The following is a 27,378-nucleotide window of genomic DNA, read 5'->3' as shown; positions in this document are numbered from 1 at the left end:
CTAGTCTCTCCATACATATGCATATATATATATGAGATGGTTGGCAAATCAGTAAAGAATTTTAATTTGGATTCTTGGAGGAGACATTTTTTTTTTTTTTTTTCACCAGAACACTGCTCTACTCTGGCTTATGGTGATGCGGGGGATTGTACCTGGGACTTTGTCAGTCAGACATGAGAGTCTCTTTGGATAACCATTATATTGTATACCCCTGCCCAAGACTCCCTTTTTTGTAGTACAGAACCCTTTCCTTTCCTTTTTTTTATTTTTTATTTTTTAATCTTTATTTATTGGATAGAGACAGCCAGAAATCAAGAGGGAAGGGGAACATAGAGAGGGAGAGAGACAGAGAGACACTTGCAGCCCTGCTTCACCACCACCTGTGAAGCTTTCTCCCTGCAGTGGGGACCAGAAGCTGGAACCTGGGTCCTTGTGCACTGTAACATGTGCCCTCAAGCAGGTGCGCCACTGCCCAGCTACTATAAAACTCTTTCCAAGGCAGCCCTAGAACACTGCTTTCTACTTGGTCTCTTTTTCTTAGTACCTGGTTTGAAAAGTCATCCTCAAGGAAAAAGCCAGTATGAGTGTAGAGTTAGACATTTGCTTCCTTTCTCTCAAGATTTATATCCTTATAGTGGTTGCCTAAAATGTTTATTTATTTATTTATTGTTTATTTATTTATTTTTATAACTAAGTTTTTCTTTATTTTATTCCCTTTTGTTGCCCTTGTTTTATTGTTGTAGTTATTATTGTTGTTGTTATTGATGTCGCTGTTGTTGGATAGGAGAGAAATGGAGAGAGGAGGGGAAGACAGAGAAGGGAGAGAAAGACAGACACCTGCAGACCTGCTTCACTGCCTGTGAAGCGACTCCCCTGCAGGTGGGGAGCCCGGGGCTCGAACCGGGATCCTTACACGGGTCCTTGCTTCACGCCACATGCGCTTAACCCATTTCGCTACCACCCGACTCCCCAAATGTTTATTTTATTTTATTTTATTTTAAACCAGATCACTGATCAGCTCTGACTTATGGTGGTCCAGGGGATTGAACCTATAACTTCAGAGCCTCAGGCATGACTCTAGAGTCTCTTTGCATAACCATTGTGCTATCTACTCCTACCCACTAAAATGTTTCTTTCTTTTTTCTTTTTTTAATGTTTCTTATATACTTCCAGCTTTTATTGTAGAAGTAGAAGTCAGTAGCCTCACAATGTAATACTAATAGAAAGCCAAATGGGGTTGCAGGGGACTTTCATATTATTCTCACCATTGAAAAATTATATCCTTACTAAGAAGAAAAAAAGATTGGTCAGAAAATATCAATCTCCTAATTTGCTGGCCAAGTAGATGAACCTGGGCCATTGAAAAGTAATTTATACTAACTTTTGTGTGTGTCTTTCAAACTTCTCAGTACCTCCCTGCTCTTGGCTATTCAAAACGGGTACATCTGATGAATCCTATGGTTCCAGGACTAACTGGAAGCAAAATGAGCTCTTCTGAAGAGGTAGGTTGCCAACTCTGACTTGAAATCAGAAGTCAACAAGATAGATTAAAGATGCAAAAGAACAGTGAGCTGGCTAACTTAAGATGTTCAAATATTTGAGTCATAAGGAATTTCTTGTTATTCAGTTAATTCTGGAGTATTGAAGAAAAAAAAAGTTTTTTGTTGTTGAGTGGCAATATTATGAGTAGTTCTTCACTCTGATTAATTCTGCTTTTTTCTATAATTGTTTAATGTTTGACTCTAGGGAGGTGGCTCAACAGTAGGGTCCATGCCTTACATACACAAGGCCCTGGGTGGGATCCTTGACACACGATAGACAAAAGAAGTGGGACTGTAAGAATTATACAATGGGGAGTCTGGGCAGTTGTGCATCCAGTAGAGTTACTGTGTGCAAGGACTTGAGTTCAGACCCCAGGCCTCTGCCTACAGCAAGGAAGTTTTACAAGTGCTAAAGCAGTGCTGTACCTCTTCTCTCCATCCCTCTTAACTCCATCCTTCTCTCAATCTCTCTCTGTCTTATCAAATAAATATATAAAAGATTTATAGAATGCTGTGTCAGTTTCTCTAGAATGTGATAAATAGGGGCCGGGCAGTAGAGCAGCAGGTTTAGCGCACATGGCTCGAAATGCAAGAACTGGAGCAAAGATCCTGATTTGAGCCCCCAGCTCCCCACCAGCACTTTCTCTCTCAGTTTCTCTCTGTCCTATCCAACATCAACAATAGCAGTGGCAATATTAACAGCAACAAAGGCAACAAAATGGGGAAAATGGCCTTTAGGAGTAGTGGATTTGTAGTGCAGGCACCGAGCCCTAGCTATAACCCTGAAGGCAGTAAAATAAAATTAAATAAAATATTTCAAGTTAAGTTTACTTTCATTTTCAACCACAAGAGGTCCCCTTCTATATGGCTTCTAGGAATCCAAGATTGATCTCCTTGATCGGAAGGAAGATGTGAAGAAAAAACTGAAGAAGGCCTTTTGTGAGCCAGGAAATGTGGAGAACAATGGTGTTCTGTCCTTCATCAAGCATGTCCTCTTTCCACTTAAGTCTGGTGAGACACTTTTCTTCTCAGAGGCCAAGCTAAAATAGTAGAACTAATGTTACTGGTGATTTCTTTGTAAGTCTTCCTCCAAAGATTACCTTCCCCAGTATTTTTATTTATTTTATTTTATTTTTTACCAGAGCACTGCTCAGCTCTGGCTTATGGTGGTGTAGGGGATTAAACCTGGGACTTTGGAGCCTCAGGCATGAGAGTCTTTTTGCATAACCATTATGCTATCTACCCCTGTCCACCCTCCCCATATTAATGTGTGATTGAAGTTGGGGTTATTTGGTTGCTTGTGTCTGTTACCGGGTCTAAGTGGGGTGTTGGGGCAAGTAAGGAAGATTGTAGTGAGAGAAGGGCCAGTACGTTGAACTGGAGGAATACAAAAGATATGTGCACTGGGTCTTCCCTTTGAGTTTAGATGCTAGCTGGATGTACAGCACTGTCACTTTCCCAATTTAAAAATACATAAATGAAATACCGTATTGGAAAGTTCAAACTATGCGATATAAACTACAAATAATCATACACTTCATGAGGCTTGCTAACTGACGTTATTCATGAGTTTGTTGGTGTGGATCCTTCTTATAGAGTTTGTGATCCTTCGAGATGAGAAGTGGGGTGGAAACAAAACCTACACAGCTTACTTGGACCTGGAAAAGGACTTTGCTGATCAGGTAATACCAGTGAACTCATTCTGATCAATCTCCAGTCTGGCCTGGCCAGGTTTCTATTTCTGTGTCACAGAGCTATGTCGTAATACTTCCCAGCTCGCTCTCTCTTTTTTTTTTTTTAAGACTTTATTTATTTATTCATGAGAAAGATAGGAGAAGAGAAAGAACCAGCCATCACTCTGGTAACATTGCTGCCGGGGATCAAACTCAGGACATCATGGTTGAGAATCCAGTGCTTTATCCACTGTGCCCCCTCTTGGACCACTCAACTTTATATATATTTTTATTTATTTATTTTCCCTTTTGTTGCCCTAGTTGTTTTATTGTTGTACTTGTTATTGATGTCGTCGTTGTTGGATGGGACAGAGAGAAATGGAGAGAGGAGGGGAGGGGAAGACGGAGGGGGAGAAAAAGATAGACACCTGCAGACCTACTTCACCTCTTATGAAACGACTCCCCTGCAGGTGGGGAGCTGGGGGCTTGAACTGGGATCCTTATGCTGGTCCTTGTGCTTAACCCGCTGTGCTACCGCCCAACTCCCAGCTCCATATATCTTATTAAAGACTTGGGTGAGGATTCAAGTGGCTCACAGATTATTTGGGCAAGTGATACAAAGGTAACATAGTGACATTTTAATCACTTTCACTCTCCAAAGGACTTAATCTGAAATGAAGGGCCATGCCCAGCAAATGAAACATTTTATATCAGATACAAAATTAAGGTTTATATTTTTTAAATTATTTATTAAATACTTGTTAATGAGAGAGAGAGAGAGCCAGTACATCACTTTAAAACATGGGATTCTGGGAGTTGAACTCAGGACCTCGTGCTTGAAAATCCTAGACTATCTACTCACCACCTCCTGGACCCCAAAGTTAAGGTTTAAGGAAGAGTCAGGTGGTGGCTCACTCAGTAGAGTGAACATGATACCTTGTGCCAGGACCCAGGTTCAAGTCCCCAGTCCCCACTTACAGGGGAGAAGCTCAAAAGCAGTGAAGCAATGCTGCAGATGTCTTATTTCTCTCCTCCTTTCCCCTTCCCTCTTGATTTCTCTGTTTCCATCAAATAATTAAAAATAAATAAAAAGAGACACGCTGTACAAGGACAGATTAGAGAATACTATTTTTAAAAGATTTTATTTATTTATGAGAAAGATAGGAGGAGAAAGAACCAGACATCACTCTGGCACATGTGCTTCCGGCGATTGAACTCGGGACCTCATGCTCGAGAATCCAAACCTTAAATCACTACGCCACCTCCCAGACCACTCAACAGACATTTTAACCAAAGATTTACAAGGTGCCTATGTGTTAGGCACCATGCCACAGGCTGTCATTGCAAAAGAATTAAATCCTCATGAAGCTCAGAGCTCAGTAGGAGAGGTAGGCATATAGGTAAACAAATACTATATGTTGTGATACTGTCTGATGGCCCAGAAATAAAACAGGGAATTATTGCTATGAATATTCAGAATTCATGAGGAAATCTGGGTGTGTAAGTTGTGCAAAGACCTGGTGAGGAGAGACTGCCTGGTATATAAAGGGGGGGGGGGTTGATCTCACTGGAACTTAAAAGGGGAAGGGGGATATTGTGGGAGAGGGGGCAGGTCCAGGTCATGAAGGGAAGCTTTACTAATAGTATATACTAGGGATGAAATGGGATTTTGATTCGCTGTGAATCAGGGCAGTGTCCGTAGTGTAGAAGGACTGTCAAAATGTTGAGCAAGGCCAGCAGGTAATCCTCACACTTTATTTTGTGTGAGGACCCAGGTTGGAGGCACACCATCCCCATACCACATGGGGGCAGCATGCATGGCAGGTACAATGGTGTCTCTCCTTTTCTGTCTCTTTCCATCTGTCTCAAAGGGGGCAGAGCTAGGGGGCTGGAAGCAGGAGTCCACTGGGAGCAGTGAAATAGCATGAAGTCTGGCAATTCAAAGGAAGAAAAAACATGAGGTCCCAAGTTTGATCCAGAGTAATGTTCTGGTTCTGCCTCTATCATTAATAAGTCTTGGGGTGGGGGAGATAGCATAATGGTTATGCAAAGAGACTCTTATACTCTTATACCTGAGGCGCCAAAGTCCCAGGTTCAGTCCCCCGCACCACCATAAGCCAAAGCTCTGAACAGTGAAATCTTTTTTTTTTTCTGCCTACAGGGTTATCACTGGGGCATGGTACGAGCATTATGATTCCACAGCCATTTTTTTTTTCCCATTTTATTGGATAGGACAGAGAGAAATTGAGAGAGGAGGAGATAGAGAAGAAAAGAGAATGCCACTTGCGAAGCTTCCCCCCTGCAAGTGGGGATCCTTTTGTGGGTCCTGCCTGACCCCCAAAAGTAAATCTTTAAAATTAAATATAAATTTGGGGTCTAGGCGGTAGTGCAGCAGGTTAAGCACACATGGCACAAAGTGCAAGGGCCAGCTTAAGGATCCTGACTGGAGTCCCCAGCTCCCCACCTGCAGAGAGTTGCTTTGAAAGCAGTGAAGCAAGTCTGCAGGTGTCTGTCTTTCTCTCCTCCTCTTGATTTCTCTCTGTCCTATCCAACAACAACAACAGCTATGACAACAATAACAACTAAAACAAAATGCAACAACAAGCAGAACAGTGTTAGCAATGCAACTGAAAATCTAACTTTTAATATACATTTAAATATATATATATATTTTTAATTTCTTTATTGGGGAATTAATGTTTTACATTCGACAGTAAGTAGAATAGTTTGTACATGCGTAACATTTCCCAGTTTTCCATATAACAATACATCCTCTGTCATCCTTCTTGGACCAAGCACCTTCCTTTTTTTTTTTTTCCAGGGTTCTTGCTAGGGCTTGGTGCTCCACTGTTCCTGGAGGCCATTTTCCCCTCCATTTTTTTAATAGGACAAAGAGAAATTAAGAGGGGAGAGACAGACACCTGCAGACCTGCTTCGCTGCTTATGAAACATCCCCCCGTGCAGGTGGGGGGAGCCAGGGGCACGAATCCGGATCCTTGCAGTGGTCCTTGTGCTTAGTACTATGTGCACGTAACCAACTGCACCACCACCTGGCCCCTTGGACTTTCTTTTTATTATTATTATTATTTTTTTTTAATTTCTTTATTGGGGAATTAATGTTTTACATTCAACAGTAAATACAATAGTTTGTACATGCGTAACATTCCCCAGTTTCCCATTTAATAATACAACCCACACTATGTCGTTTTATCATCCTTAATGGACCTGTATTCTCCCCAAACACCCACTCCCACCCCAGAGTCTTTTACTTTGGTGCGATATGCCAATTCCATTTCAGGTTCTACTTGTGTTTTCTCTTCTGATCTTGTTTTTCAACTTCTGCCTGAGAGTGAGATCATCCCATATTCATCCTTCTGTTTCTGACTTATTTCACTCAACATGAATTTTTCAAGGTCCATCCAAGATCGGCTGGAAATGGTGAAGTCACCATTTTTTACAGCTGAGTAGTATTCCATTGTGTATATATATATACCACAACTTGCTCAGCCACTCATCTGTTGTTGGACACCTGGGTTGCTTCCAGGTTTTGGCTATTACAAATTGTGCTGCCAAGAACATATGTGTACACAGATCTTTTTGGATGGATGTGTTGGGTTCCTTAGGATATATCCCCAGGAGAGGAATTGCAGGGTCATAGGGTAGGTCCATTTCTAGCCTTCTGAGAGTTCTCCAGACTGTTCTCCACAGAGGTTGGACCAATTGACATTCCCACCAGCAGTGCAGGAGGGTTCTTTGACCCCACACCCTCTCCAGCATTTGCTGCTGTTACCTTTTCTGATGTATGACATTCTCACAGGAGTGAAGTGATATCTCATTGTTGTCTTGATTTGCATTTCTCTGACAATCAGAGACTTGGAGCATTTTTTTTTTTTTAAATGAGGGCAGCCTACAATGTTCTCAGCTGTGACCATGAACTTTGAGCTTAAACCAACAGCATCTCAGAGATTACACAGGTTCTGGTGCTAAATATAAATATTTATATGGGTCTTGAGTCAGGTGGGTGGGTTTTGTTTTATTGTTGTTCTTTTTTTTTATTTTTTAAATAATTTATTTCTTTATTGGGGAATTAATGCTTTACATTCAACAGTAAATACAATAGTTTGAACATGCATAACATTCCCCAGATTCCCATTTAACAATACAACCCCCACTATTTAATTCATCATTTTTCATGGACCTGTATTCTCCCCACCCACCCACCCACCCCAGAGTCTTTTACTTTGGTGTAATACTCCAATTCCATTTCAGGTTCGACTTGTGTTTTCTTTTCTGGTCTTGTTTTTCAACTTCGGCCTGAGAGTGAGATCATCCCATATTCATCCTTCTGTTTCTGACTTATTTCACTCAACATGATTTTTTCAAGGTCCATCCAAGATCGGCTGAAAACGGTGAAGTCACCATTTTTTACAGCTGAGTAGTATTCCATTGTGTATATATACCACAACTTGCTCAGCCACTCATCTGTTGTTGGACACCTGGGTTGCTTCCAGGTTTTGGCTATTACAAATTGTGCTGCCAAGAACATATGTGTACACAGATCTTTTTGGATGGATGTGTTGGGTTCCTTAGGATATATCCCCAGGAGAGGAATTGCAGGGTCATAGGGTAGGTCCATTTCTAGCCTTCTGAGAGTTCTCCAGACTGTTCTCCACAGAGGTTGGACCAATTGACATTCCCACCAGCAGTGCAGGAGGGTTCTTTGACCCCACACCCTCTCCAGCATTTGCTGCTGTTACCTTTTTTGTTGTATGACATTCTCACAGGAGTGAAGTGGTATCTCATTGTTGTCTTGATTTGCATTTCTCTGACAATCAGAGACTTGGAGCATTTTTTCATGTGTTTCTGGGTCTTTTGGATCTCTTCTGTGGTGAATATTCTGTCCAAGTCCTCCCCCCATTTTTGGATGGGGTTATTTGTTGTCTTGTTGAGTTTGGCAAGCTCTTTATATATGTTGGTTATTAAACTATTGTTTGATGTATGGCATGTAAAGATCTTCACCCATTCTGTGAGGTGTTTCTTGGTTTGGGTAGTGGTTTCTTTTGCTGTGAAGAAGCTTTTTAATTTGATGTAGTCCCATAGGTTTATACTTTCTTTAGTATTCTTTGTTATTGGATTCGTTTCATTGAAAATATCTTTAAAATTTATGCAGAAAAGAGTTCTGCCAATATTTTCCTCTAAGTATTTGATAGTTTGTGGGCTAACATCCAAGTCCTTGATCCACTTGGAATTTACTTTTTTTTTTACTTTTTTTTTTAATATTTATTTCATTTATTTATTCCCTTTTGTTGCCCTTGTTGTTTTATTATTGTAGTTATTATTGTTGTTGTTGTTGTTGGATAGGACAGAGAGAAATGGAGACAGGAGGGGAAGACAGAGAGGAGGAGAGAAAGATAGACACCTCCAGACCTGCTTCACCGCCTGTGAAGCGACTCCCCTGCAGGTGGGGAGCTGGGGTTCGAACTGGGATCCTTATGCCGGTCCTTGTGATTTGCGCCACCTGCGCTTAACCCGCTGCGCTACAGCCCAACTCCCTGGAATTTACTTTTGTATTTGGTGAAATACAGTGATTCAGTTTCATTCTTCTGCATGTTTCAACCCATTGTTTCCAACACCATTTGTTGAAGAGACTCTGCTTTTCCCATTGAATAGTCTGGGCCCCTTTGTCAAAGATTAGATGTCCATACGTGTGGGGCCTCATTTCTGGGCTCTCAATTCTATTCCACTGGTCAGTGTGTCTATTCATGTTCCAGTACCAAGCAGTTTTGATGACCATGGCCCTATAATACAGTTTGAGATCTGGGAGTGTGATGCCTCCGGTTCTGTTCTTTTTTTTCAAGATTGTTTTGGCAATTCTAGGTTTTTTCTGGTTCCATATAAACATTTGTAGCATTTGTTCTATTCTCCTAAAAAATGTGCTTGGGATCTTGATGGGGATAGCATTAAATTTGTAGATGGCTCTGGGTAATATATTCATTTTGTTGATGTTAATTCTTGCAACCCATGAACATGGAATATCTTTCCACTGTAATGTGAGTGCTTAACCAGGTGTGCCACCGCCTGACCCTGCCACCTTGTGTAATTTTGTCCTCATTCTGACTTAAATAAAAGAAAAACTATTGGCTTTAAAATTAAGAGAAGAATCCAAAACTGGTTTTTTTTTTTTTTTTTTTTTTTGTTCTCCAGGGTTATCGCTGGGGCTAGGTGCTAGCACTATGAATCCACTGCTCCTGGCAGCTGTTTTTTCCATTTTATTGGACAGGACAGAGAGAAATTGAGAGAGGAGGAGGAGATAGGGAAAGAGAAAGGAAAACACCTGCAGACCTGCTTCAACACTCATGAAGTTTCCCTCTGCAGGTGGAGACCAAGGACTTGAACCTGGGTCCTTGAGCACTGTAATATGTGTGCTTAACCAGGCTTTATACCACCTAGCCCCCGAAGCCTAAATTTGTTAAGTGTCTTGTTAGGTGTCACACAGTTTACTAGAACTATGGCCCTTATTCTTCCTACTCACTTGATCCCCATCAGGCTTCTTTTAGCTCTCAGACTGCCAGTGTGTATGTTTCCCTGCTTACAAATGGCACCTGGTGGGAGTCGGGCAGTAACACAGCAGATTAAGCGTAGGTGGTTCAAAGCACGTAAGGATCCTGGTTCTAGCCCCCGGCTCCCCACCTTTAGGGGTGTTACTTCACAAGCAGTGAAACAGGTTTGCAAGTATTTCTCTTTTTCTCCCCCCCGTGTCTCCCCCTCCTCTCTCCATTTCTCTCTGTCCTATCCAACAACAATGACATTAATAACAACAATAATAGCTACAACAATAAAATAAGGCCAACAAAAGGAAATAAATATTAAAAAATAAATAAATGGCACCTGTTTTATGCCACTACTCTTTTAAGTTTACAATGCAGGAACTAGAAGAATTCTAACTATAAAAACATTCGTCTGGGGCAGGGTGGTGGCTCACCCAGTTGGGTACACAAAGATGGAGGTTCAAGCTCCTCGTCCCCACATGCAGGGGCAAGTTTCACAAGTAGTGAAACAGGTCTGCAGGTGTCTCTTTCTCCCTCTATCTCCTCTTCTCCTCTTGATGTTTCTGTCTTGCTGGGCTAGCATGGGGGTGCCTCTTCTTGAGCGCGTACTCTCTGGGTTGGAGAGATAGCGACTGGAGCCAGCCTGGGTTGCTACTCACTCAGCGACAGGAGAGAGAGATGACCCAGGGACAGAGCTGATGGTGGCGAGGCGATTCAACTCTTTATTGATCAGAGAGCCAAGGCTTTTAAGAGTCGGACCCAGAAGTGGTAAATCAGAAATGGAAATGGTTTGACATGGTTTGGAAAGGGGCAGAGAAAGGCAAAAGGGAAGGTAGGAACTTCCTTAGCAACTGTTGCGAGGGTTTTAACTGGTAGGATTAATAATACCCTGCAGGCAGGGAGGGTCTTGAGGGTAGAAAGAAGATAGATCAAAGGAATAGAATGGGTGGAGATCTTTCAGGCAAAACAATGATTATGTAGTAGCAGCCCATAGTATCAAGAATGCAGGGTGCTCTGTGAGGCAGGGAGTCTAATAAGACAAGGCAAACCTTGGGGGGTTGTGTCCTTCCTCGCTCGACCTCTCAGTAGAGAGAGAGATTGACAGGATGGATGTCCCCTCAAGTCAAGCCCTGCCAAGCTCAACCACATCCTCACAATTTCCCTACACTGTCTCTATCCCAAAAATACATAAATTAAATAAATTATTAAAAACTTAAAAAAAAGAAAAACATTTCACCACAAAGTTCAAAGATCTGTGTCTAAACACATTAGCTGACATTTCTGACTTATTTTCCCCTTCTCTTTTTTAGTCTTTTTTTTTAAACCCACATTTTACTTTATTTATTTATTTGTTTATTTACTCCCTTTTGTTGCCCTTGTTTTATTATTGTTGTTGTCGTTGTTGGATAGGACAGAGAGAAATGGAGAGAGGAGGGGAAGACAGAGAGGAGGAGAGAAAGACAGACACCTGCAGACCTGCTTCACCACCTGTGAAGCGACTCCCCTGCAGGTGGGGAGCCGGGAGCTCAAACTGGGATCCTATGCCTTTCCTTGTGCTTTGCACCACGTGCGCTTGACCTGCTGCGCTACCGCCCGACTCCCTTTTTTTTTTTAATTACTGCATAGAGACAGAAATTGAGAAGATAGATAGGGAGTGATACAGACACCTGCAGCACTACTTCACCACTCATGAAGCTTTCCCCCTGAAGGTGGGGAAGCCTGAACCCTTGTGCACTGTAGTGTGTGCGTTTAACCATGGGTGCCATCATCACCTGGCCCTATTTTCCCCTTCTCTACCAGCTTCACAAAATTACTCTGAAAATCAATTAAGAGTCTGCTGAGAAAACACCCTGAATCTTATAGACATATGCACACTATTCTGGGAACACGCAGGTTTCCTGTGCCCCCACTTGAGCACCTCATCTAATCAGGCTTTGTACACTCTTACAGGTTGTGCACCCTGGAGACCTAAAGAATTCTGTTGAAGTGGCCCTGAACAAATTACTGGACCCCATCCGGGAAAAATTTAATACCCCTGCGCTGAAGAAACTGACCAGTGCTGCCTACCCAGATCCTTCCAAGCAGAGTAAGGCCATCCTGGGGGCAGGGAGTGGGGGTGACTTCAGAATAGAGAGTTTATCACTGGGCCTCAATAAAAGGTCTTCAAGTAGCCAGGGGTTCTGAAGTGTAAGAATGTCATACACGAGGCCAGGCAGTGACACACTAAGTTAAGTGCTCACATCACAGTGCTCAAGGATTCAGGTTCAAGCCCCTGGTCCCTACCTGCAGGGGGAAAGCTTTGTGAGTGGTAAAGCAGTGTTACAGGTATCTATCTATCTGTCTCTCTCTCCCCCCTTGCCCTCTCGATTTTTGGCTATCTCTATCCAATAAATAAAGATGATTTTTAAAATATATTTTAAAAAAATTTTAAAAGGGGGGTTGGGCGCTAGCGCAGTGGGTTAAGTACACATGGCACAAGGACCGGCGTGGGATCCTGGTTTGAGCCCATGGCGTTTCACAGGAGGTGAAGCAGGTCTGCAGGTGTCTGTCTTTCTCTCCTCCTCTCTGTCTTCCCCTCCTCTCTCAATTTCTCTCTGTCCTATACAACAGCAATGACACCAATAATAATAACAACCCCAGCAACTATAAAACAAGGGCCACAAAAGGGAGGGGGAAAAAAGCCTCCAGGAGCAGTGTATTTGTAGTGCAGGCACCAAGCCCCAGCAATAACCCTGGAGGCAAAAAAAAGAAAGAAAGAAAGAGAGAGAGAGAGAGAGAGAGAAAAGAGAAATGTCATACACCATTGACTCCTGGAGTGGAACTTGAGTTATTTAGGGTTTTGGTTTCATTGGTACAATGAAGTAATTATACCTGTTTTGCCAATAGTGCTGAGAAATACTAGTGTAGGACATGTGCTGTGATCCTTTGAGCATCTCTCTACTAAATCTACTTCAATTAAGGAGACCAGTTATGTTAGGCCATGAGGGTGATACAACTGCACAGCCCTTCAAGGAGGCTATTTGTTTATTTATTTATTTATTTGTATTAGTGATTTACAAAATAACAGGTATGATTTCATTCTGTTCCCATTACCAGAGTTCTGTGTCACCATTTCCTTCACTGAGAGCTGCAGTAGTTCTCCCAAGGTCACAGATAGGGGCTGTTATTTCTTTCTTTCTTTCTTTCTTTCTTTTTTTTTTTTTTTTTTTTTTTTTGAGGTATTTTAAAGAGTTTTTTTTTTTTTCTTAAAAAAAATAATATAAAGTTATAAAAAGCGGCGGCAGCCTGGGGCCCGGATCTGGAAAGGAGGAGGTGCTGGCAGCTCCATTGCAGTGGGCAGGCACTTTCTCATTAATGGGCTTTTGACTTCAGTGTGGAACACTTCTCTTCAAAGGCGAGGGCTGGGCCTGGCTTCTTGCGGCGCACAGGACAGGCCACATCGGCAGGGGCATCCGCCTGGCAGTGCTTGGTCTTCACTGGCCAGCAGGGGGCTGTTATTTCTATAACTATCTATGTTTTTCTTCCATTTTATTTGTTAATGAGAAAGATAAGAAGAGAGAGAAAGAACCAGACATCACTCTGGTACATGTGCTGCTGGGGACTAAACTCAGGACCTCATGCTTGGGAGTCCAATGCTTTATTCATTGTGTCACCTCCCAGACAACTCTTTGTCTGTCTGTCTGCCTGCCTGCCTGCATGTCTGTCTATCTATCTATATTTTTGCCCATTTTTTCTATGGTCCTTCTTTCTCTTCCTAAGTCACACCTATACCTATGACTACTTCCAAATGTTTTTCCTTTTTTCCTCTTCTCTCTCTGAGTCCTGGTGGAATTGGTTTCAGAGCCCTCTCATCATCTTCCCCTAACATTTCTCCTCTGGGAGTATGGACCAAAATTGCTTTTGGAGTGCAGAAGGTAGGAGTTCTGGCTTCTGTAATTGCTTCTCTGCTGGACTTGGGTGTTGACAGGAATAGAACAGGTGATAATAGGGATTTTAGGGCTGTAAGAAGGTAGGAAATCAGGGTAGGGTGGTGTCACACCCGGCTAAGCACACATAGTACTATGTTCAAGGACTTGTTCAAGGACCCAAGTTTAAGCCCTACTTCCCACCTGTGGGGATGTTCCACAAGCAGTGAAGCAGGTCTGCAGTTGTCTGTCTTTGTCTGTCTATTCCCCCCCTCCCCTTTCAATTTCTTTCTGTCCTGTTGAATAAAATAGGGAAGAAAAGAAAATTTACTGCCAGGAGCAGTAGGTTTGTAGTGCCAGCACTGAGCCTCAGTGATAACCTTGAAGGAAGAAGAAAGAAAGAAAGAAAGAAAGAAAGAAAGAAAGAAAGAAAGAAAGAAAGAGAATAAGAAGCTAGGAAATCTATTTTAGGTATGTTCCTAGGGGCTTATTATGACTTTAGTGATTTTTTTTGCCTGAGCAACATGAAAGCAGGCTAAAAATACTGTCTGGAAGATGTAATCAGAGTTGAGAATAGAACTAGAAAGCTGGACTAGGGCAGAGAGTAGCTCCCAGACTTGAAAAAATTATATAAATGTAATTAACTGTTTGCCCCATCAATCTGACCTAGGGCCCATATATATTTATATTTAGCATTGGAGTCTGTATAACCTCTGAGGTGCTGTCAGTTTGAGCTCACTGTCCATGGTCACAGCTGGGAGTTTTCTGGGCTGCACTCATTAGGGAGGGGGAGAGAGGGAAGGAAGGAGAAAGAGAGAGAAAGAGAGAAGAAACCAAAGCATCACTCTGGCATATTCAGTGATGGGGGTAGAAGTAAGGACCTCATTCTTGCAAGTCTGGTGCTCTCTCCACTGCAAACTTTCCAGACCATGCTGAATATTTCTTTGCTTGTTTAAAGAGAGGAAGCAGAGACCAGAACACTTCTCAGCTCTGCCATAAGGTGGTGCTGTGTGCTGTATCCTGACAGGCTAAGCTATCATAAGCTTCCCCAGCCTTGGAAGCTCATCTTTACATTTGCCCAATTTCTTCCCATTTTCTGACATGTCTGACGCAGCTCTAACTGAAGTGGTTACAGTGTATCCATGATCCTGAAATATTACTGTAGATAATATTATGTCACTTTTCCACAAAACACCCAGTAAATATATGTGGAATGTATTAACAGACAACAAAAAGTAGCAAAAATACTGCCTTCTCATTTCCCCTCCAGCCTAATAACTGAGGGAAAGTCTATATGAAAACCACTTAGTGGGAGGGACAGGCTAATAGTTATGCAAAAAGCTCATGCCTGAGCTCCAAGGTCCCAAGTTCATTCCTTGGTACCACCATAAACCAGAGCTGAGTAGTGCTGAAGTGTCTCTCTCCTCTCCTCTCCCCTCCTCTCCCCTCCTCTCCTCTCCCCTCCTCTCCCCTCCCCTCCCCTCCCCTCCTCTCCCCTCCTCTCCCCTCCCCTCCTCTCTTCTCTCCTCTCCTCTTTCTCCCATTAAAATAAAATGTAAAAAAAAAAAAGAAAAAGGAAAAAAGAAAACTTCTCAGAGGTTTCTTAAAGAAGGTATAGCTCAGATGGTAGATCTGAGGACTCTGCACTAAATCCTGCTAATCTCAGTGTTCTCTGCAGCTGATTTGTCCTGGAAAGAAAGAAGGACATTCTGATGCCTTGGTTTCTTCCTATTCCCAGAGCCAGTTGCCAAAGGCCCTGCCAAGAATTCAGAACCAGAGGAGGTCATCCCATCCCGGCTGGATATTCGTGTGGGGAAAATCATTAGTGTGGAAAAGGTACTCATTTTTCACCACATCCCAGAGGCAGATAGGGGTCAGGTTTGTCTATTTCCATCTGGAGGAAACCTTCCCTGGGATAGGAAGTAATGCTGCTGGGGTCATATTACAAGTCAGAGCCCAGGCATCTAATTCTAGGCATCAGGCTTTTCCCTTTGCTGCCTCTGGACCTTAATGTAGCCAAATATGACCAGGAACTCAGAGTAGGGGGCGGATATTAGTCAGAGGGAATTTGTTGATCCATTAAATTCTGTCTGGTGGATTCACCTGGATCTCTACCAGCTTGTCTGGACTAGCTGCAGGCCTTTATCTTGGATTAGCCACTTTGTTCTCCATTTTCCTATTTCTGTGATACAGGAAAAAGGACTTCCTTTTCCCAGAGACAGAAAATTAATCAGCCAGTGGCCTGGGCCATTGTTTTGGGCTTTTTTTTTTTTCTTCCATTTTTACCTTTCAGCATTGATTTGCTTTTCACTATATAAACCCAACCACCAAAACTACCTTGCAATAGCTGCTGGAGCTCTCATTTCAGATGGAGAGGCCAGTAGCTGTGCTTCCAGTATTCCGTCCGTAGGACTCAGACAGTGTAAGATGTGGTCACAATATTAGCCGCCCAGACAGTTCAAACCATTTAATCTGCTAGAGAGCCCTCCCACCTCTTAAATGAATGACTAGACTCATAATACTCAAATCTTACCCCTTGACTGAGATTAGAATGTAACATCAAGATCTGTTCTCCTGGCTTCTGAGATCTGAAATAATGTGAGTTAGCTCTCAAGGGTCCTCTGCAGAGAGGGATGCCTCCTTCTGGAATCAAAGGGCTCACCAGGCCCTGTGATCTCTCCTGTTATCATAGTTTTTGCGACTGACTTATCTTCCCGTCAGCACCCAGATGCAGACAGCCTTTATGTGGAGAAGATTGATGTGGGGGAGGCTGAGCCACGGACTGTGGTGAGTGGCCTGGTGCAGTTCGTGCCCAAGGAGGAACTGCAGGACAGGCTGGTGGTAGTGCTGTGCAACCTGAAACCCCAGAAGATGAGAGGAGTCGAGTCCCAAGGCATGCTTCTGTGTGCTTCTATGTAAGTGAGGACCTGGGGTGGACCACATGATCGGGAGAGGCCAAGGGGAGTGGGGCGTTGACCTACATAGCTGCCCTCCTGTGTACCTAGGGAGGCTTTGAGATACTGTTCAAAGGATGATAGAGTTGTTATATAAGTACTGCAAATAAAGCACTTGACCTAAAGTTACAGTTTATTTTAAAATATTGAGCCTGGGATATGCTCAATGGTAGAGGATGTAAGAGACCCTGGGTTTGGTCTCTGGCATAAGAAAGAAAGGGAGTTCTCTCTGGCATAAGGAAGAAAGGTAGGTTGGTAGATTGGTTCATTCAAAGTAGTGGATATGTGCCCAAATCTCACTGCTTTTAAGACACAGGGTCAGGACTTCAATCTAGTTCTGACTGTGGTAAGAACCTGCTCTCTGTTATGTCATACTTTCTCCCCTTTTAAGAGGCTAGGTTTTGATATCTCAGTCTCACTTCAGCCCACATTAACAACACCCCAGTGCAAGAGGGAGACCCTGCGCTGACTCTGACATTGAGGGAGTCCCAGATGCCATAAAGATCCTGATCCCGGGGGCCGGGAGGTAGCTTAGTGGGTTAAGCGCACATGGTGCAAAGCACAAGGACTGGCATAAGGATCCCAGTCCAAGCCCCCGGCTCCCCACCTGCAGGCGGTGTGAAGCAGGTCTACAGGTGTCTATCTTTCTCTCCCCCTATGTCTTCCCCATCTCTCTCAATTTCTCTCTGTCCTATCCAACAACAGCAACAGCAACAAGGGCAAAGAAATGGGGAAAATAGCCTCCAGAAGCAGTGGATTCGTAGTGCAGGCACTAGAGCCCCAGCAATAACCCTGAAGGCAAAAAAAACCAAAAATAAACAAGACAAAAAAAAACTCCTGATACTGTGGCCTCCATGGTAATAGATGCAACCCATAGCTTCACCATTTCTTGTCTGTGTGTCTTCCCAGAGAAGGAATGAACCGAAAAGTTGAGCCTCTGGACCCTCCTGTAGGCTCTGCTCCAGGTGAACGAGTATTTGTGAAAGGCTATGAGAAGGGCCAACCAGATGAAGAGCTCAAGCCTAAGAAGAAAGTCTTTGAGAAGTTGCAGGTAAAAAGCTGCTGTTCTCCTATTACCTAGCCTGCCTGGGCTGTGGCCCTTGACTGCTCTGTGTGCGTTTGTAACATCAATAGTCTGGCGTATTCATTGCCAGGGACCAAACTCAAAAACTTGAAAGTTCAACACCTTACCTACTTAACAGCTTCCTGCTGAACTTAGAGCTGCTACCCTTTCCCAGGTAGTCTTTCTGACATCTAAGCCACTCTCTTCCTTTAGTCCAGACCTTTCTGATTGAGGTTCCTAAGGAGCATGGGGGCCTGTATATATACTGAGGCCCTGTGTGAGGGTCTTGGTCAGTGCCTCACCTGATCTTCAGTTTATGACAATAGATTGTCCCTATTTTGCCCTACAAGATACTTGCCAGACCACATTAGGCCACCAGGGAGTCCCTGCTGTCCACCTTGACCTTTGGCCACTCATTCCTTATGGGTATTGACTTACATATGGCTGCCACTGTGATTCCTGAGTTTATTCAACAAATACTCAATTCCTGAAATAAGTGTTGGACATTGTTTTAGACTGCATCAGTGACTAAAACAGTAAAAATCTACTTTTATGGAATAGTACATGTATAACTTCTAGTAAATACCTTATTTTCTCAACTAGGTAGTGTTTCTTGAGGAGAGCAAGTATGATTTCCATCTATTTTTTTAAAAATATTGTATTTATTAATGAGAAAGGAGGAGAAAGAACCAGACATCACTCTGGTACATGTGCTGCCGGGAATTGAACTCAGGACCTTATGCTTGAGAGCCCGATACTTTATCCACTGCGCCACCTCCAGGACCACTGATTTCCATCTCTCCATCCCCCTGCATGCGGCAGATGACTTTGTTTACTCCCTGCTTTCTTGTTTTCAAGGCCAATGCTTTTAATCACTTTTAAAAAAAATGATAGATAGAAATCAATGGAGGTGCAGGTCTGGTAGGAATTGACCTGTAACTGCTAACCCATAAAATAAATGTAATTCCCTGCTTAAAAAAAAAAAAAAAAAGGTCTTGGGAGTCAGGCAGTAGCGCAGCGGGTTAAGCACAGGGGTGGGGTGCAAAGCGCAAGGACTGGCGTAAGGATCCTGGCTTGAGTTCCCGGCTCCCCACCTGCAGGGGAGTCGCTTCATAGGCAGTGAAGCAGGTCTGCAGGTGTCTATCTTTCTCTCCCGCTCTCTGTCTTCTCCATCTCTCTCCACTTCTCTCTCCTATCCAACAACATCAATAACAACAATAAAGAAAAAAGGGGGGGGGGGGGCGACAAAAGGGAATAAATATTTAAAAATAAATCAATAGGGAAAGGGAAGATAGAAAGGAAGAGAAACATTTGCACACTCACTACATTTCACTACTCTTGAAGCTTTGCCCCTGCAAGCCAGAACCAAGGACTTGAACCCAGGTCTTTGTGCTATAGCATTGGTCTTCTACCAGGTATGCCACCACCTAGCCCCTTAGTCACTTTTTTTTCTGGCCATAAAATAAATTTTCTTTATAGAGCTGTCTAAGGTGTAGTGTGAAAGTGAAAAAAAGTACCCATAGTACCATCTGAAAGTACTGAAATATTTGTGATTTTAGTAGTGATTATTTCCTCTTGCACTCTTTCTATACGTAGAGGTGATATATTATCTGCTTAAGTCATATCATACTTATCTGCTTAAAAAAATAGAAACCGTTTAGCTATAAAGTTTTCTTAAATATTGAGACATGTATAATAGTATGCCATTATCATCATAATTTAACTGAAACTTGACTAGACATTGAGATTGTTCTTAATTTTTGGCTATCAAAAACAAAAAGGAGTTGGGCGGTAGTGCAGCAGGCTAAGCGCAGGTGGCACAAAGTGCAAGGACCGGCTTAAGGATCCCAGTTTGAGCCCCTGGCTCCCCACCTGCAGGGAATTGCTTCACAAATGGTAAAGCAGGTCTGCAGGTGTCTTATCTTTCTCTCTCCTTCTCTGTCCTATCCAGCAATGATGACATCAAGAACAATAACAATAATAACTACAACAATAAGACAACAAGGGCAACAAAAAGAAATAAAGATACTTTAAAAAAAGTCTGGGGCTGGGGAGATAGCATAATGGTTATACAAAAAGACTTTAATTCTCAAAGCTCCAGATTCCCAGGTTCAATCCTCATGCCACAAGCCCAAGCTAAGTAGTGCTCTCTCTGGTTTAAAACACATGTACACAGGTGCACACACATATGCCTGTGGCCCCCAGGGAGACCCTGGTGGCAACCAAAAATATATATACTGATGTCCCAGTACATAGTCCTCTACTCATGGTTGTTTTTCCTTTCTTTTTTTTTTTTATTTACTTTTTATCTTCCCTTTTGTTGCCTTTGTTTTTTTATTGTTGTTGTAGTTATTATTGTTATTATTGTTGATGTCATTGTTGTTGGATAGGACAGAGAAAAATGGAGAGAGATGGGGAAGATGGAGAGGGGGAGAGAAAGAGAGACAATTCCAGATCTGCTTCACCACCTATGAAGTGACTCCCCTGCAAGTGGGGAGCCGGGGACTCGAACCGGGATCCTTAGCTGGTCCTTATGACCCGATTGTTTTCTTAAACTAAATCAAGAGTCCAAAAGTATGAACATGAACGTTTTTGAGAAACAGATTCGTTAAATGAAGTTGAGTCAGTTCACACTAGTTGTAGTATAAGAGGTTGTTTGTTTTCTTGCAGTCAGCTGCCATCGCTGTGATCACTTTTTGTTTATTTATATCATTCAGGCTGACTTTAAAGTTTCTGAGGAGTGCATCGCCCAGTGGAAGCAAACCGACTTCATGACCAAACTGGGGCACATCTCCTGTAAATCGCTGAAAGGGGGGAACATCAGCTAGTCGGCCCAACACCACTTCCCTTCTCCCATGATCATCCTGAGTCACCTGCCGTCTCATTTTGCTCCTGCCATCATCACCCACTTGCCCATCTCCTAGGACACTGGTGCAGGAACTTTGGGACTTTGTTGGGTACAGAACTCAGTAAGGGGCAGTGCACCCGCCCCAGAATCCAGGATCATCTGTTTGGCCACAGTGAGAGGCTGGTCTCCCAGGTGGTAATGGCAGCAGTGTGGCAGCAGGGAGTCCAGCTCTGCTTTCTGCACTTGGCAGCTGACTAAGAACTCTGGTCTCAGTACAATTGTAGAAAAATGGCTCTGTCACAGTCTTTTCTAATCGGAAAAATGCTAGGTTTTCCTCAAGTCATCCCAGAATCTGTGCCTCTGGCTAGGATGTGGTGCCTGAACTGGGCTAATTACAGCCTCTCCCAAACAGGAAATTGTGGGATTTGGAAAGGGAAGGGAAAACAGAGAAGCTATGGTCTACCAAGTGGTTGGCAGCTTTCCCTAGTGCCTGCCAGCACGGAGGCTTGGCACTGGGGGCAGAGCTTGTCCTGGGGCTCTTAATTTCCCTTGGTCCTGCTAGGCTGGGACAGTCCCCAAATCAGTTATGTGCCGTTGATATGGGACGTGGGGTGGATGGCACAATCTGGTTGTTCAGAGAGGGTGGGAACTTGGAATCCATCAATGTCATGAGTTCAAATAAAGTCTGAATAGGACAGCCCTTTGAGTTGGTTGGTCTCATAAAAGAGGAATACAAGTTCACTCAGACTGGTTCACCCACTCAGCCTAGAGCTGCTTGTATCTTGGTGAAAGGGGAATATGATGGACAACAGACATTTAAACTTGCCCTCGGGCAGAATTAAGAGACCCACTTCATGGTCAAATGCTTGAACAGAGCTTTTACACTTCCAAATGTGGACCCAGATCAGCGTTCCTGCCCGTCCCCCATCCCCACCCCCATTAAACAGTGGCAACCACAGCCAGTTTTAATCATTTAATTAACACCTTTGAATGAGACAGCCTTTTCATGTGTCTTGCTCAGGCTTCAGAACAGAGGATTGTTTGTATAGTCATATCAAAGACTCAAAAATTTAAAGAAATATATATATTTTATATATACTTCTAACATTTTTTAATGGAAATTAAAAATCAGGCATTTGGTCTCTCCATTTGCACTAGATCAAACTCATTTACGCCAAAAGACAAAGAGGAGTTGCCTCTTCTAGATCCTCCTTTCTCTTTTGCACGCGGTCCCACCCAGTGGGGAAACAAACTCAGAGAAGTCTGAGAACAAGGAGCTTAAGTAACATGGGGTGGGGATTGGGCTCCTTCCTCCCTCCAAGTAGCTCCAAGGCTGCTGCCAGGACCTGATTTCATACAGGCCTTGGCCAGTCCTGGCAGGGGGTAGGCAGGGGAAAATCAGCTCTGAACGGAGCCATGCTTATGGACTGTCCTCTTGCCAGCACATTGGGCAGGCACAGCACATACCCAGCAGCTGCTCTCCGTCATCTGATGGAAGAACATTGGTCTACAGCTACAGGAAGATGATAGTACTGAGAGGGAGGGCTGAGGGAACCTGAGCTCTCACTATATCCCCAGTGCTCCCAGCTCTTGCTCCTGCAAAAGGGGTCATCCTCCCCTTGGTGAAGAAGCAGCTAAAAGTGAGGTTCCTTGCAAGGTCAAGCCCAAGTCAGTGGTGAACAGAGGATCAAAACAGAAGGGGTGGCACTGCTTGGCAGCCACAATACTATGGAAGGAGGCACGAGGGCCACCCCTGCGGGGCCATGGGCCGGTGGGAGAGCCAGCTTTACCTAGGCAAGTGGCAAAGGCTGAAGACAGAAAAGTGTAAAGATTCCTGCGGGGGGAGAGAACAGTAGCAGAGGTTCATGTCTGGGGGCAACCACCCAGCCTGCTCCCTAGGAGAACTGAATGCCCCCTGCCTGGCATCAAGTAGGGAAAGGGTCTGGAAGAGAATGCACCTCTGGCTTCCCACCCTTGTTACTCAGCCTCAGCTTTCCCCACCTCCAGCCCCAAATAGACCCACCTGTGCTGAAAGGCAGCTGCAGAAAGATGCACCGAGTCGAGTAAGACGGGGCAGAGTGAAACCCAAGAGATCAACTCTGGGCTCACTTGCCAAACCTACCCCTCCATCCGTCCACTTTCTGCAGAGCTGAAAGGGACACCTCTCACCACAGCCCATGGGCTTCTGCCTCTCAAGTGTTGTACACACCCAGCCCAGCCACACTAAGTGAAGCAAGGTGCAGATGGCTGGCAGTGCCACATGCCCAGCTCTGAGGACAGTTTGTGGCCCTGCCCTCTGATGTTAGCTCCCCAGCCCCAAACCACCACCCGTGTGTTTGGGCTCTGGCAGTCTCCCATCTGTTCCCTGCATGGAGCACCTAGCAGAATTGGAAGGCAGGAGGGTGGTTGGTGGTTAAGTTGAGGTACAGGAAGGATAACTCCTCACTGCACCTTTTGTGCTTTGGAACTCCACGGCCCCACACTTGCCTCCAGCCTGGAAAAGCCTGTAGGGAGTACACTGACTTGCCCACCTCCAAGAACTAAAAGGAGCCAACTGGACTGGAGGGAGGATAGGCTGGTCCCAGCCATGAGATGGCTACCAGGTACTGATGCTGTCACCATGTAAACAGGCCCTTGGAATGTGGCTTCACAGGAGGATGGACATAAAGCCACTTTTTCAAAGTGCTTTGATTCTGGACTACAGTGTGTGCATGATTCCAACAAAAAACTAAAAGGGGGGATGGGGAATGAAGTTCAAGTGAGGTGTTCTGCAACCAACTCTGTGGCCTCGAGGCCAGCAGGGGGTGCAGCCACCCACTCCTGCAAACCACCTCCTTCAAGAAAAGGCTTAAGGCCAAAGGATGAAGTGGCAGCCACCAGAAGTGAGTGGATCCATTCCCTAAAAGGCATGAGAGCAGGATGACTTGGAGGACAGGGTCGCCACCAGGCTTGCTGCATAAGTGTTGAAGGCTTGGAGGTTAAGGCTGCAGGCATCCTCTCTCAGGCTGTGTCTGCCATATCCTCTCATCCTTGGAGCTGCTCAGGTCCCTGAGATTGTATTCCTGGGATGGGTCAGCAGGGCCAGTGGGTGCCTGGTGGTCAGACCAGCTCTTTCTGTGGGTCTGTAAGAATAAAAACAATAAAAATAAAAGATGTAGCAGGTGGCCTCCCAGCTTGATTCTGACACATTCCCACCCCAGTCAGTGACCAGACCAGCAACACCAGCACCAGGTTAGAAGCTTTGGAAACATTACCCCCGACACTGTAGTGTGACATCATTCCTCCACATTCTACAGTAAGGAGTCTGAGGCTGGGCTAGCTAAAGAAAATGGCCAGGCTGGAATTCAAATTCAAGCAGCAAAAATAAACACACAAAAACTTTCAGGGAGTCGGGCTGTAGTACAGCGGGCTAAGCGCAGGTGGCGCAAAGCACAAAGACCGGCATAAGGATCCCGGTTCGAACCCCGGCTCCCCACCTGCAGGGGAGTTGCTTCACAGGCGGTGAAGCAGGTGTGTAAGTGTCTATCTTTCTCTCCCATCTTCCCCTCCTCTCTCCATTTCTCTCTGTTCTATCCAACAACAATGACATCAATTAACAAAAAACAATAATAAATACGACAAGTGCAACAAGAGGTAATAAATATTTAAAAAAAAATAGGGAGTCGGGTGGTAGTGCAGTGGGTTAAGCACACATAATGCAAAGCACAAGGAGCGGCGGAAGGATCCTGGAGCCCCCCAGCTCTGCACCTGCAGGGGAGTCGCTTCACAGCAGTGAAGCAGCAGGTCTGCAGGTGTCTATCTCTCCCTGTCTTCCCCTCCTCTCTCCATTTCTCTCTGTCCTAACGACGACATCAATAACAACAACTATAACAGTAAAAAAAGACAACAAAAGGGAAAATATAAAAAAATTAAACAAAATCAAGGACTGGCTGCAAAGCCCCACATTATAACTAACTCATCTTCTGACTTTAGATGCCTGTACCCCACCGTACCTGAGCCAGGTGGCTTCTGCTCCTCGGGGCCCACCAGGTGCATAACACCTCCATTCTCTGCCAGCTCCCCTTGAGTCCTGTCCTTGGCATGAGGGAGCCCATTGCTGGGGGCAGTTGGGGGCTCAGCCCGAGGAAAGCCAGGGGAGGTGGGTGCAAGTACCCCCCCAGAGGGCTTGCGGGCCACAGGTGGGGGAGTCTTGGGTGACTTCTTGGTAGCCTGGGGTGGCCGCTGCTCTGAGACACTCCGAAGTTCTGCCACCAGATTCCGCTGGAGGTCAGCAAGGGCCTCAGGGGACACGGGCCGCTCCAGCTGCAGCTTCTTAGTGCCCTTGGAGAAGATGAAGCTGGCTGTGGAGGCAGGGGATTGGGGGGACCGTGACTCGGCCTCAGGTGGTCCATTGGGCTGTGCACTCAGTGGACCCTCACTGGCAGCCAGGTTGGTGGCCTTGAGTCGGACAGCAGCATGGAGCCCAGAAGAGGGGGCAGTCACTGGGCTGGCCCGCCCTGACAGGGCCCTTCGGAGTGGCTTCTGAGGGGCTGGTGACCCAGATGCTGGAGTTGGAGGCCCAGTGGGGGCACCCACAGAGCGCAAGCGCACCATCTGCAAGAGTGAGGGGGTGACCAGGGGTGTGCCAGCATCCTCCTTGGGCATCCCAGTGGTCTTGCTGCAACTCACTGGTTCCTTCCGAGGGGCTTTGGTCACAGACCCTGTGACAGAAGCAGCAGGAGGAGGTGGAGGAGGGTCAGGGGTACTACAGGATGGGACAGTGGCTGAAGATAGAAGAACCAGAGAACTGGCAAGCTCTGGGGGGACTGAAGGGCCAGCAGGCTCAGAGCCAGCCACAGAGAAAAAGGCCTCTTCAGGCGGGGGGAAGTCGGCCATGGACAGGTCTTGCTCCTCAGGGGCCGGAGGTGGAGGTGGGGGCCAGTTGGGATCTTGGAGAGGTTCCTCAGTGGACTCTGGGGCAGATGGGGCGTCCTCTACCACTTCTGGCTTCTTAGTGGGTGGTGGGGGTGGGTGATAAGAGGGGGGTGGGGATGGTGGGGGTGACTGGTCTTTGGAGGCAATGAGAGACCTCTGTGGTGGGGCCAGGGATGTCTGGGAAGCAGGAAGGGACTCAGGACTGGCACCAGTGAGAGAGACAGGCCCAGGGGCTACTGCTGGGGCAGCCACAGCAGGGGCAGCTTGGTTAGGGTTCTTGGGCTTGGAGGGAGGTGGCGAGAAGGGGGCAGGTACCTTGGGGTGAGGGGGGATGACAAACCTATCACCCAGGGTGGCTGACGTGTGTGGAGCAGAGGGCACTGGGTCAGAGGAGGAGGAGCACAGAGATGTGAGGGAGGAGGAGACAGAGGCCCCAGGAGATCGAAGGGAAGTGACTCGCTCTGGTTTAGGAGGTTGGATTTTGCCTGGGGAAGGAGGGGCCCCTACTAGGACTTTGGGAAGGAGAGTAGGGGTACCACTTTGGCTTGAGTAGCCACTGGAGGGGGAGAGCGTCCGTTCTGGGGAACGCGGGGGCCGCCGAGAGCCACCTGGAGACAAACCAGGCACCCAGCGGCCTGCTGAGTTGGACGAACAAGGTGCTGCTCCAGTCCCTTCTGACCCACCAGTGGTGGGCGGCCTTGGCAGCTGGGGCTGCTGCTTCCGCTCAGGCTTGGGAGGCAGCCCTGTAGGCCCATCCGGTGAGGTTGAGCCCCGCTGATGCTGATGAAGTGAGTAGGTCCTGCGGGGAGGTGGTGGGGCCCGCTTCATCTTACGCAGGGACACACTTCGGCCAGACAACTGCCCACTGCTCCGAATGCTGACAGTGTCTGAGGCCTCAGCAGTGCTGCCCCCACTGGGAGAGCCCCTCCCGCTGCCCCCCTGGGGGGGAGGGGCCACACTAGCACTAGCCACAGAGCCCTCCGGCTGGCCCTCAGAGCCTCCCTTAGAGGAGAGGGTAGAGCCGTCAGACACAATGGTCTCGGAGGACTGAGAGTGGCTCCAGGTGTCACTGGAGGAGGAAGGGTGGCGGCTGCGGGGCCGGGGGCTGGAGACCGAGGAGAATCGGCCGAGTGAGTGGACGGAGGCTGGGCTGGCAGAGAGCAGGCTACAGCGGCTCAGTGTGCGCACACTGCAGCGGCCCAGGGCCACCACATCCACTGTGGGGGGCAGCACAGCATGAGGGATGAGCTTCGACAAGTAGGTGGCCTGAGGTGAGATGGACATGGCCGGGCTCAGGGGCTCCACAGGCCCTGCCCCTCCTGTCATTCCAGGCACTGCCAGGGACATGGGCCGGGTCAGAGGTGGGGGCCGGGCCCCCGTGGACCGGCCGACAAGGGTGTCATCTCGGTAGACACGATCTATGTGGCACTGCAATGTGGCCTCTGTCTCAGCATTGGCCTCTGCCTCCAGTGTCTGCAGGGACACTCGAACCCCAGTCCCAGAAGCCAGGCCTGCAGGGTGGCCATCCACGGTGGGGATTCGTACAGCATCCCGAGGACCAGGAGGCCGAGGAGTGCCGGGTGCCTCACGCTCATTCCGCAGGCCTAGAACAAACGGAAGACCTGAGAGTCATGGTGCTGGCAGTCAGGGCTCCTCAGCCACCACCACTGTCCCTCAAATCCGGGACTCACCCAGTTCCTTCTGCACATGTTGTGGCAGCCCCAGTACCGTGCTGCGCCGTTCCCGCCGCCGCCGCCGCCCTGACTTCCCTGATTTGGGAAAGGAGTCATGGGGTCGGAAGGTGGAGCCTGAGGGCAAGGGAGAATGAAAAAAAAAAATTTTTTTTAACAGTTCTCTGGGCACATTCTATAGAGAACTGCTTTAGAATCTGAACATAAACTCTTAGAAAAAGTTTTCATTGTCAAGTAGGCC

The 27,378-nt window shown here is 46.0% G+C and overlaps 2 protein-coding genes across 7 annotated transcripts in view; one reads left to right on the top strand and one right to left on the bottom strand.

Moving 5' to 3' along the window:
* The window catches only part of YARS1 (tyrosyl-tRNA synthetase 1), a 42,840-nt gene extending 21,611 nt beyond the window's left edge, over positions 1-21,229 (top strand). The window contains exons 6-13 of one of the 3 annotated variants that reach the window (XM_060205799.1): positions 1,410-1,502; positions 2,417-2,552; positions 3,138-3,223; positions 11,713-11,848; positions 15,406-15,503; positions 16,389-16,582; positions 17,531-17,672; positions 20,402-21,229. In XM_060205799.1, coding sequence (XP_060061782.1) covers positions 1,410-1,502; positions 2,417-2,552; positions 3,138-3,223; positions 11,713-11,848; positions 15,406-15,503; positions 16,389-16,582; positions 17,531-17,672; positions 20,402-20,512 — 996 coding nt within the window. In that variant the 3' untranslated portion in view covers positions 20,513-21,229. The remainder of the gene's footprint in view (positions 1-1,409; positions 1,503-2,416; positions 2,553-3,137; positions 3,224-11,712; positions 11,849-15,405; positions 15,504-16,388; positions 16,583-17,530; positions 17,673-20,401) is intronic. The other 2 variants (XM_060205800.1, XM_060205801.1) reach the window with 2 other exon arrangements.
* A 263-nt stretch (positions 21,230-21,492) lies between these two features.
* Positions 21,493-27,378, bottom strand: part of NHSL3 (NHS like 3) — a 52,970-nt gene continuing 47,084 nt past the window's right edge. For all 4 annotated transcript variants that reach the window (XM_060205796.1, XM_060205797.1, XM_060205798.1 and 1 more), the window contains exons 5-7: positions 27,138-27,254; positions 24,525-27,050; positions 21,493-23,654 (exon numbers count right to left, since the gene is read on the bottom strand). In XM_060205796.1, coding sequence (XP_060061779.1) covers positions 23,632-23,654; positions 24,525-27,050; positions 27,138-27,254 — 2,666 coding nt within the window. In that variant the 3' untranslated portion in view covers positions 21,493-23,631. The remainder of the gene's footprint in view (positions 23,655-24,524; positions 27,051-27,137; positions 27,255-27,378) is intronic.

This window comes from Erinaceus europaeus, chromosome 13 (genome assembly GCF_950295315.1).
Source record: "Erinaceus europaeus chromosome 13, mEriEur2.1, whole genome shotgun sequence".
Taxonomy (NCBI): Eukaryota; Metazoa; Chordata; class Mammalia; order Eulipotyphla; family Erinaceidae; genus Erinaceus; species Erinaceus europaeus.
The sequence above is the reverse complement of the archived record's forward strand: the minus strand, read 5'-3'. Positions and strand labels throughout refer to the sequence as shown.